This window comes from Denticeps clupeoides, chromosome 9 (genome assembly GCF_900700375.1).
Source record: "Denticeps clupeoides chromosome 9, fDenClu1.1, whole genome shotgun sequence".
NCBI lineage: Eukaryota > Metazoa > Chordata > Actinopteri > Clupeiformes > Denticipitidae > Denticeps > Denticeps clupeoides.
In genome coordinates this window covers 19,386,586-19,397,818 of record NC_041715.1, presented here as the reverse complement: position 1 = coordinate 19,397,818, position 11,233 = coordinate 19,386,586, and the positions used below count along the sequence as shown (strand labels likewise).

Genomic DNA, 11,233 nt, shown 5'->3' with positions numbered 1-11,233 from the left:
GGAATAAAGTAGTTAGTGCCTACAAAGAGTGTTTCATGAATATTGGGAACACAACTAGTGAACCAGCAACAGGCTGGGGGAGACCACAGTCCCTCGGTAATGGTACCAATCAAGGATGTGCCACCAGCGCCCCCTACTGGAAAACTGACACCTCTACTTCTTAATAGCCAGCGCCCCCTACTGGAAAACTGACATCTTTACTTCTTAATAGCCAACGGGGCAAGTTGCATTAAAAAGAGTATTTGTATTATTTTAACATGGTAGTAATGGTTGTAATCATTGTCAAAATTCATGTGTACTCTGTAGAACTTTTTAATAAACAAAAAGTAAACAGTACTATCAGGTTTACAAGTGTACAGCACTATCAGGTTGGATCATAACAGACACATTTAGCTGATTTCTGTTAGCGTAAAATACTTATATACAGAAACAAATGTATATAAATTCAGCGGAATAATTTTTTAAATAACATATAACTAATTGGAGAACCTCAACATTGATCCCAGAGTATGTAGCAGTTTCCAACAAGGAGACATGTTTCCTTCTGCTGTTGGGAATTATTGGCACCAAGGACAGGATTCACTCCCCAGCTCCACAAAAAACTGAGCTGCTAAGCTTTAGTGTGGGATTTTTTCCAAATATAAATGATTGCAAATCCTTTAGATTGTGACAATCCAAAGACCAGATGGCAGAAAAATGTGCTGCACTGTGAGTGGGCCCTGAGCTGCTAACATGGGATTACCTCTGGTCAGTGTAGGAAAACACTTCAGCAGACAGGCACAAGAATTCTGAGAGTGTACTGAAGTTCAATCAGCTAGACCTTCTGCCAAACAAACAATCTAGAACAGTTAAATGCATGAGCATAAGTCAATACAAAGAAAACAATGAAGTATTTTACAGATGTAGGCAATTGCTTTAGTGCTGATGCTGAGATGTTTGAGAACAATAACATTTTAAGGAGAAAAAAGAAATCTGCTCAGTCTCCACAGCCACAAATGCATTTGTGAGAAAGAAATGACATCATGAGAAGCTAAAAGATGGCATTACAGTACCCTGTTCCTGATCTCTAATTCAACATCAGGATCAGAGGTGGGAACCATGTACTATACCTGCTGATGTACCTGAACATTCACCTGAATAATGTTTTTTTTTTTTTTAGCCAGAGCATTGACCTTTGTTTTTATCGAGACACAAAAAGGTCACCATAAGACTAAGGTGGCAGGGCTCGGATCAGGTAACGCTTGTCTCCATCAACATTGGTGAAGATAGGCGCCTTTTTGTAGTGTTTCAGAAGCTCGTCCACATTGTTGAACCGCCGCTGACCAATGCAGTACTGCCCGTCAGACAGCTGAACCTTAAAGTGCTTGCTCTTCCCTTCAGTTTTCAAGGAAATAGAAAAATCGCTTGGCTAAAGAGGGAAAAGAAAGACAGAGAAAGACAACTGTTTAACACAACCAGTAGAGGGCAGTCTTCAGACTTACACCATCATAATCACCATTAATATATATTGAAATTAATGTTAATAAATGTAGTATTTGCATAAATGTATTGTGCATAATAAGGACTAAATCTTACATGGCAATCAAGGACATTCTAAATTACTCTAAAACTTACCAAAAAATTACCACAACTACTTGTGAGTAGGTGCATGCTTACCCAATCCCAGTAGATTATCAAAATGATAGTGTTAGACACTATCTGATTGAGTTTAAAATAATAGGTTTCACAAATTATTCACCTACACATGAAACAGGTATTTTTTTGGAAATCAATGCATGGGAAAAAAAAAAAAAAAAAAAAAAAAAAAAAAAAAAAAACTTGTTCCAAGCCAAGCGTTCAGAATGTACATTGACACTGATTAGCAGCATGCTGTAAAATGAAGAAAACAAACATTCAACCTCTCACCACTCATCCTTCCATCACTTACCGAAGACTCACTATCGCGAACCAAGAAGTCTCCTTCCTTCCCCCTCTCATCCAGCAAGCACTCCGCCTGGTGCCGCGTCACAGCTCCGTAGTACCAGTCCTTCCCTGCAAACGTTCCTGTGCTTGAGTGACCCATGGATGCCCCGACCCCAGGTGGTGAGCCCCTCTCTGGATTGGTGTCACTCAGAACGACTACATAGCTCTTGGGTACAAGGCCCACCTGGCCACGTGCGTTTCGACAGCGCCACCAGTCAGGATCACCCTCTGGCTTCTCCAGAACCTCCATCCTCTCAGCCTTACTGAAGCTGATCTCCTCAGGGGTTTGTGAGGTGAAAGGGTAGAGCGTCTGAACTACATGGAGGACCCTCAACTCTTCTCCACCATTCGAGATACCACCACCCAACAAGCTGATGTGGTTACGGCCTTTAATTGAGTCACGAAGAAATCCACCACCCCATCTTCCATCCAGCCCAATGCTTTCTCCAGGAATCGGCTCCACCTGGACATAGTTGGAGGGGAACCAGCCCACCTGGCCAGCATGGCTACCCCGCCACCATCCATCGCTGCACTTCTCCATCACCACCACCCGGGCATCCTTCTCGAGTGTGAGCTCATCTTCCCGCTCCGCTCTGTAGGAGAACTTGACCACGGCTGGGATGCTGAGGTCGTAGATGCGATCGCCACCGGTGCTCAGTGTCCCTCCTCCACCCACACTGCTGTAGGACGGGAACTCCGCTTCACTGCTGGGTATTGGGGAGGCACTGGTCTTCCTCTTGGTCCGTCCCAGTCCTGAAAGAAGCGAGAGGAAAAAAAAATGGAAAAAAAAATAAGTCTGATTAATGAGGCTTTTAACTGGTATGAGGTATTTTCTACTAATTAAGTGATATTTTAAATATCACAAGACACTGAGCAAATTTCCTGTGAGCCCATCTACATCCAGCATCTTTCTCCTGCACTTGCATGTCTGACGCCGCCTGGTCTGTGCACTTGCTCCACACAACACGCGATACATGTGCTTTTTTTAGAACAAATAGAATAAAATCTTTAGAAAGTGCATGAACATGTTGCTCCTTGAGCTGTTATAATAATGTATGTTTTACATCTGCCAAATATATACTTTTAAAATAAAGTGCCACCTGAGGTGCCAGAACAGAATGTCAACCTGTTCTCTTGTTCACTACTGCAGATGCACACTTTTGCAGATGAACACACTCATAAACACACACTTACTCTCTCTCACTCCTTTTGTTCAGACACTTTTCATTGCAAAAATGTGACTGGCTCAGTTTTGCTGCCTGCTGCAGAAAACACACTCAGATGGGGTTGATGTGGCTGCAGAACGTGGTGACAACAAAATGTGTTGTCTGCTTTTGACCACCAACCTTGGTGAAACAGAGTGACAGGGGAACTCTGACCAGGAGTCACACGTTCTGGCTGTGGTGGAACTGAGGTGCTGTGAGCGTAATAAAATGAGTGTGATGGGGACCCCAGCGGTGATGTGAGCTCATACTTCCAGGTGGATTTTCCTTCTCTGTAAGCTTCACCAGTTTCCTCTACGACGCAAACATTTTATAGCGTGTGTGTGTGTGTGTGTGTGTGTGTGTGTGTGTATATATATATATATAAAGTCAAATTATGGCCGTGTATCTTTCCTCTACCTCCACTCCGCAGGCATTAGTGCGGTGAGAGACACATCTAGCTTCTTTTATTTTACACTTACGCTTCTGACTGACCCATGTTCCAACATGCACCAGCTGACATGTTCCCCAGGAAATATGGTGGTTTCTATTCTTATATATTTTGAGACCATTGCATGACTCATTCATAGGCAGCGAGATTATCTTAAACTGACTGCACACTTATGTACTCACATTACACACACACACACACACACACACACACACACACACACACACACACACACACAGCTCTATGTCCTGTTACACGAGACAGTGAATGTGTGGACTCTCAATGTTTTTGTTACACATTGTTAAAAGAACAATTAAGACAGTATAATAGATAAATACAGTTCACACAATACATCCCTACCAACGAATACTGAATGTCCCCACTGATCATAGCCCCGGTGGAGTTAAAGAAAGAAAGGGAGCAGAATGGCAATGGCAAAATAATAAAATAAATCTTGTTAATAAATAAATAAATGTTGTGAAGGTAAATCACATCTTTAAATAAACTGTACCTGAGAAGACAAAAGCAGCTGATGAGTGGATAGAAACTTTTGATGCAACACAGTATGAAAGAGCCTTAACAGCAGAGAGAGTGCAACGTACATTATAAATATATTATGTATAAAAAGTTGTGTATAACCATGATTGTCATTATTGAGGGGGATCATCGTTATGTCAGATTTGAATCCTTGGTGCAATATTAATTGTATTTGAATGCGATAACTGAGTTGTAATATGCGATTGCAATATGATTAACAGCACTTGCTTACCTATAAATAAAAACTCACATAAAATTACTAATTACGAAATTTTACATCATTGCAAAATGTTGCATTTTTAACTAAGTTCACAGGTCACCCAAATCAGTATACACTGCCACAAGCGCGGTTGTGACATCACACATTCAACTTCAACAAAAGTGTAAAATGTGAGGGGTGCTTAAAGAGAGCAGCACTGTTGTACAAGGGGAGTGTGGTTTTGAACAGCAAACGAAAACGGAGTAAGAACTGTGGTGTCGTGTTCGGATAAAAGCCTGTGAAAAGTAATAGACGCCCTGCAATAATAAATACTCTGTATTTATTTGGCTCACCACCTGCCATGGAAGAACAGGAGTAAGTCCCAGAGTGTTTATACGTGTTGTATATGAGGTTACAATCACCTGACAACGACGGCTGAAATTTCCAAATCAAATGAACATTGAACACATTTATTTACAACATGCGAAAACCTTTAACCAATCACTGAAACAAATTTACAAGCAGCAAATCATACAGAAAGGATAAAGGTGTGACCCTTCACTGGTCATAATTACAATTATCAATGCCTCGATATTGATGCTTCGCGATGCATCCCATACAATTTCTACATTGTCACATGATAATGTTGCCGATCACCTTGTGATGGTTGTATTTACTGGTAGTACGTCACTATGCTGTGGGCTGAGTTAGTCGTCTGCCCCGGTCCTGGTGCAGAGTGTGTGATTGGAAAAACCTGCAGCGGCATGAGATTCTCTTTATACTTCCCAGTGGGTCTCCATTCTCTGCATGCTTCACCAGTGTTCCCTCCACTACACACAGACCCAAACCCGTTACAAGCGGACTCCAGAAAGGGCAGAAAAACATCTGGTTCAGATGTCCGTGGCATCAGGTGAGCGCGGACTGAACACAGACCGTTTTTCTGCTTATTGTAGAAAATCTAAAGCTGCTTTCAGACTGGTAAGATGATAATGTCGTGTTGTAGATCCCTGGACACTAAAAGAAAGATCAGCTTTTTCTCCATTTTCGCTTCATGTGTGTGTTTCAAAGTAGAAAGAAAACTTGGCTGTTTAGATTCTATCAGTCGCACGAAGCATTCAGTGTTCAACAAATGACTGCGGTGCGAGAACAAGGGCGCCGGGTGGTGCACCGTGCTGATCAGGTCACCACAATCACAACCAGCACTACTTTTTAACAAAATTTTTTATAACACCGCCAGAAAATCCCCAAAGCAAGGAATCAATGCAATATCGACCACATCTGCATTGCAATGCATACGATTAATTTCAACACCCCTAGAAAGACCAGAAGTTGTGGTTTGCTGACTGTTCATTTACCATGCAGGCTCAACCAGATAATATGATCAAAATTTACATTTACATTTATCAGACGCCCTTATCCAGAGCAACTTACAATCAGTAGTTACAGGGACAGTCCCCCCCTTGATTAAGGGTTAAGTGTCTTGCTCAGGGACACAACGGGCCAGTGGTGGCCTAGCGGTTAAGGAACCGGCCCCGTAATCAGAAGGTTGCCGGTTCGAATCCCGATCCACCAAGGTGCCACTGAGGTGCCACTGAGCAAAGCACCGTCACACTGCTCCCCGGGCGCCTGTCATTGCTGCCCACTGCTCACTCAGGGTGATGGGTTAAATGCAAATTTCACTGTGTGCACCGTGTGCTGTGCTGCTGTGTATCACATGTGACAATCACCTCACTTTAAAAAATGGTAGTAAGTGGGGTTTGAACCTGGGTCTTCTGGTTCATAGGCGAGTGTGTTACCCACTAGGCTACTACCACACACAAAACACTTACATTTACAGCATTTACCAGACGCCCTTATCCAGTAGTTACAGGGACACACTAAGTGGGGTTTGAACCTGGGCCTTCTGGTTCATAGGCGAGTGTGTTACCCACTAGGCTACTTCCAGCTTTACTTTTACCTCTGCACTAGGATATTCCTGGTTCAGTAATATCAGAGTAAGTTTTCCTTATAAAAGGAAAAGTCAGAGATTGCAGATTTTATCCGTCTAGCTCCAAGGCCTGCCCCTTCCCTATTTCTGATTGGCTTATTGCCTTGTGAGCCTATTGTTGGTGTGTGTTTGAGAGTGAAAGCTGCACTCTGAGCTACGTCCATCATATTTAGTGTCAGATCACTGGGGAAAATTGCTATTAATTTATTGTGCAGTCACAGGTGTGGCACCTGAATGCCATCAGCCCTGCATTACACACCATCCAATACCACCCAAGCTAAACAGAGATACGGGCTCTTAAACACACACACACACACACACTGCATGAATGTGAAAGGGACCATGTGACCTGGAAGCAGCACCCAATTACGAAATCATAACCAGTAATTTAATAAATAAAGAAAAAACAAGCAATGTTTTTGTGTACCGTCAGACCCTTAGTAATACTTGAACAGCATGTATATTTCGAGACATAATTTTGCACCAATTATTATTAAAAGGTTGTTTAAAATAATTTACTTTGATCCAATATTCCTTACACGATGATAGATTTCCTTTCAAAAAAAAAAAAAAAAAAAAAAAAAGTATATATATATATATATATATGTGTGTGTGTGTGTGTGTGTGTGTGTGTGTGTGTGTGTGTGTGTGTGTGTGTGAGAGATCTTACCAAAACTGTCTTTCAGGTTCTTCACCAAAGATGCTTTCTTCCGCAATGATGTGCTCTTCCGATCCAAGTAATTGGACGGAACATACCCGATGCGATTGGAGGCATTCCGTACCCTCCACCATGTTTTTGAGTCGTCCAGCAACCAAAGCCGCTCATTTTTCTGCACGTCAAGTTCCTGGTCCTGCTGAGCTGCATAGTCCCACTTGGCAACAACAATCACTTCCTCAGTCATCTTTCATGGAGACCCTCTGGGAAAGGAAGAGAAATGATTAATCGTTTCTCCTTTCAATTTGCCTCAATCATTAAGGAATTGAAACACAAAACATAAGTACTAGCCAACTAGAGCAGTAAATGGAATGTTATTCCGTGCTAATCATTATGAGAGTTTGGTGCCACTGCGCATCCTGGAGATCTCTACCACCAATTTGAATAGTGACACCCCCATGGAAATGTCAGGACTAAACCAATGACACAGTAAAATGAGACAAGGTATCATCGCACACACTTCATCGACAGTTCATTAGCATCTGGAATATGTACATTTCATCCCGCTTAACGCTGCTTTCTGTCAATTTAAAACCTGCTGATAGCACACCACCACTAGTCAATGGACACTTCTCACCATAGAGTTAAAAAAAAAAAAATTACTCAAAATCCCAGTGTCCAGGATGTCCCAGTTGACATAAGTTCATGAATAAATGCAACAAAGCCGCAGTTTATGGATATTTGCATATTCCCTGGGGTTGCGGGTGCTTGCTACACTGCAGAAATGAACAGCATAAAGACTACTGCATACAATAAGCAAAACAGTCATAATAGATATCAATGCACAAAAGTAAAAGTGCAGTGATTGTCATAGTAAAACACTGCAGCGCAGCACAGCACATGGTGACACAACGAAGTGTGTTCTCTGCATTTATTCCACTAGGCCACCACTGCCCCTAAGGCGAGGGTAGTACAACAAGGACAAGAGGATGAGACTGAAAAATTCTGATTTTGCAAAGAACACTGAAAGTGAAGTGATTGTCTATTTGGGAGGGTAGCCCTCAAAAAAAAAAAAATAAAATAAAAGTCACCTTTGTCTTAGTTTCTTGCACAAATGGCAGCAGTACTTATTTTATTGTCTCTCTCCCCTCAGTTGAAATTCTTTCGATTGTCTATTTACTGATAGTCCATCTTCATCACAGACTTCTGTTTCATTCGTCCATCCTATAAACATAAAATACCGGTCAGTTCTAACATCTCTCCTTTGTGACCGCACAGCACTCTGGTCAGTACAAAGTGAAAACTAGTCACCCCACACACACATAAAGTGAATTTCCATGATCAACATATGGGTTGATCATGGAAATTCAGGGTATTCCTGTCATAATTGTGCTCCTTTCCTGTACTGCTGCGCTGTGCTGCACTGAATCCAATCAAAACGGGCAAGCGTGGAAGTTGAGGCAATGGTCAACATGACTTCCATGGGCAGGTCAGATAAGAACTGTGTGAAGTGCTGCTTCAGTGAGAAAAATCACTGGCAGAGAACGAAATGGAGTTGCTGCTTTGGCAGATTTATTATTTGTGGACATACACATTGCTTTTTAAACTCTTTAAAAATACATTTAAAAAGTGTACAAGGGAGGTCAAACACAGAGTGGCATGATATAATACGTTTTGACCAGCTCTAAACACAGTTTTGTCTTCCCTGAAAAAAAAAAAATCTTCTTCCAGCAGGGCTCTATGATGAAAGTAACAAAGAAGAAAAAATTAGCAGAATTGAATTATTAATAGTTTGTTTTCCAATATATTTGGGTAAGAAACTGATACAGAAGAATTATGATCTGAGGACTCGTGTTTGACCACTTGAGGAAGCTCATAAATAACACAATAAATCAATAAATCAGACCACAAACAAAACAGGGACGCACCATTCCAATACGACTATCGGACATCGATTGAATATTTACTCATTTGTGAACAGAACAATATTCGCAGCCCAAATGTTGAGGGGTGGCAGCGCCAAGCAAGAACATCCAGAGGCGTCGTGCTTAAATACAATACCGGAGTAAAGTATCTAAGCCTGACAGCAGTGGGGTGCAAGGGATCAGCCCACTTAAAAAAAACACGGTGATAGTATTGGATCAGCGAATCCATAATTTAAATAAATTCAGACAAGGACCCAGCGCCAGTAAAATCCATGTTCTTCGACTCGCTCCTTCCTCGCCGTCCCGTGTCCTCCCTTTCTGAGCCGAGTCTGTGCTGGAGGACTAAACGAGCTGCTGACCCCCACTCAGCAAACACACGGCGTGGGGACCAAAGTCCAGGCGACAGCCGAGCGCCGGTCCTGCCCGACGAGAAAATCCTCCCACTTCGAAACGAAGGCGCGTCACACGACTCACACGACAATGAGGCGACCTTTCACCCGATCAGATACTGTTCGTCTCCGCACGCACCCTGCACACGACCCGCAACCACGAAGCGCGCCACGCAGCGTGGGGTGGGAATGAAGCGTGATCTCGGGTATAAATTGTACGCAACGCGAACCCGAGACGCGATTAATCGTCCGGGCGAAGCAGGTCTCATGTGACCGTATTCAGAGTTTCACTCGCGCACCTTAAACCAGTTCTCAGCACAAAACTTTCACCACGGGGACGCCTGTCGTCCATTTACATTTACGGCATTTATTACACGTCCTTATCCAGAGCGACTTACAATCATTAGTGACAGGGACAGTCCCCTGGAGACACTCAGGGTTAAGTGTCTTGCTCAGGGACACGATGGTAGTAAGCGGGATTTCAACCTGGTTCATAGGCGACTGTGTTACCCACTAGGCTACCACCACCCCAGAGTTCAGAATTCTCTAGCGCGGTGTTTGCTGGGATAAAGGTGTGACATTTACTGTATTTCAAGACACTGTCGTTGCCGAATATTCTCGGACGTTTACGAAGAGAAGCGCGTTTCCTCGTCGTTAGCGGCTCCGCTTACCTCCGCGCGTCCGCTGTCACGGTCTCTGCCGCCGGGCCTCACCGTGAGAAGAAGACGAGCGGCTTTCCAGAACTTTCCTCACCCATCCACGCGCCGCCGTGACCCGCCGCGCCGGTTTGGCGGCTGGCGTGACGTCACGCGCAGGTAGGAGCGCCGGGAAGTTCCACAACTCCGGAGTTTACCGCGAGAGTTCAGAGCAGCAACATACGCCGCAAGGTTGATGTCAAATTAATCCAATTAAAGCCATAAAAGTGGAAAATTTGAAGAAAAAAGACTCAAAGTGAATTAGGAGAATATGAAAAGGTGACGTGTGGGATTAGAGTAAGGTAATTTACCGAAAAATATATATGACACAAGGAATCATCCCGCACATCTAATATATATTAAACAACAAAAAAAAACTTAGCATGTATCTGTAACTTTAAGATGATGAAATATCGATCCTTTTTGTTGGTTGTATATTTATTTCTGCAGTAATTGACACAGTGGTAATAAGTGGGATTTGAAACTGGGACCTCTGGTATATAGGTGAGTATATAGGCTACTACCACAGCTGCTAATTGTAAGTATCTTTGGATAAGGGTGTCTGATGAATTCTTGAAGTATAAGTGTAAGAAGGGGTCTTTGGCATAATTGTGTTAAAAGCCGAAATAAATTCCACAAGCAAGATCTGAGACGGTCAAGGTGTTGCAGGATATAATGCGAAAGTGATTGTCGTTGGGATACACTGCAGCACAGCACACGGTGCACACAGTGAAATTTGTCCTCTGCATTTAACCCATCACCCTGAGTGAGCAGTAGGCAGTCATGAGCAGTGTGTGGGGACGGTGCTTTGCTCAGTGGCACCTTGGCAGACCGGGATTCGAACCTGCAACCTTCTGATTACGGGGCCGCTTCCTTAACCGCTAGGCCACCACTGCCCAAACATGATCTTTAATGCAGCCCCATACCCACTGCATCATCCACAGACCTTTGTGCCCTGTAGGCAAACTGTCCTGTAATGGCCCTTCAGATGGGCTACAATCAGACGTAGTTAAAGATTGTGCCTTTATCTTCTTTGATCTATTTATTTATGTAAATCCTGAGAATGCAGTGCCCTGACTCTAGTGAAGAAGCCACAGGCTTAACGGCTGTTGAACATTTTTAACTTTATTCAATTAACTTAATTCACTGCTTATGTGCATTTTTGGTTGTTGTTGTCCATCTTGTTCAAGTGATTTTGCTCCATAGATTTAAGTTTAAGTTCTCAAAATCC

General features: G+C 42.9%; 1 protein-coding gene across 3 annotated transcripts; it reads right to left on the bottom strand.

Annotated features, from left to right (window-relative positions):
- Positions 1–296: 296 nt before the first annotated feature.
- Positions 297–10,112, bottom strand: nck2a (NCK adaptor protein 2a). 3 transcript variants are annotated; one of them, XM_028991617.1, is made up of 5 exons: positions 9,979–10,111; positions 8,085–8,217; positions 7,009–7,256; positions 1,928–2,715; positions 297–1,408 (listed from the first exon to the last, which is right to left on the bottom strand). In XM_028991617.1, exons 3-5 carry the CDS (start codon positions 7,238–7,240, stop codon positions 1,211–1,213), a joined length of 1,218 nt encoding a protein of 405 aa, XP_028847450.1. In that variant the 5' UTR covers positions 7,241–7,256; positions 8,085–8,217; positions 9,979–10,111; the 3' UTR covers positions 297–1,210. The 3 variants fall into 3 exon arrangements, with proteins under 3 accessions (XP_028847450.1, XP_028847451.1, XP_028847452.1); XM_028991618.1 differs by lacking the exon at positions 9,979–10,111 and adding an exon at positions 8,922–8,976; XM_028991619.1 differs by lacking the exon at positions 8,085–8,217 and having other exon boundaries at positions 9,979–10,112.
- Positions 10,113–11,233: the final 1,121 nt, after the last annotated feature.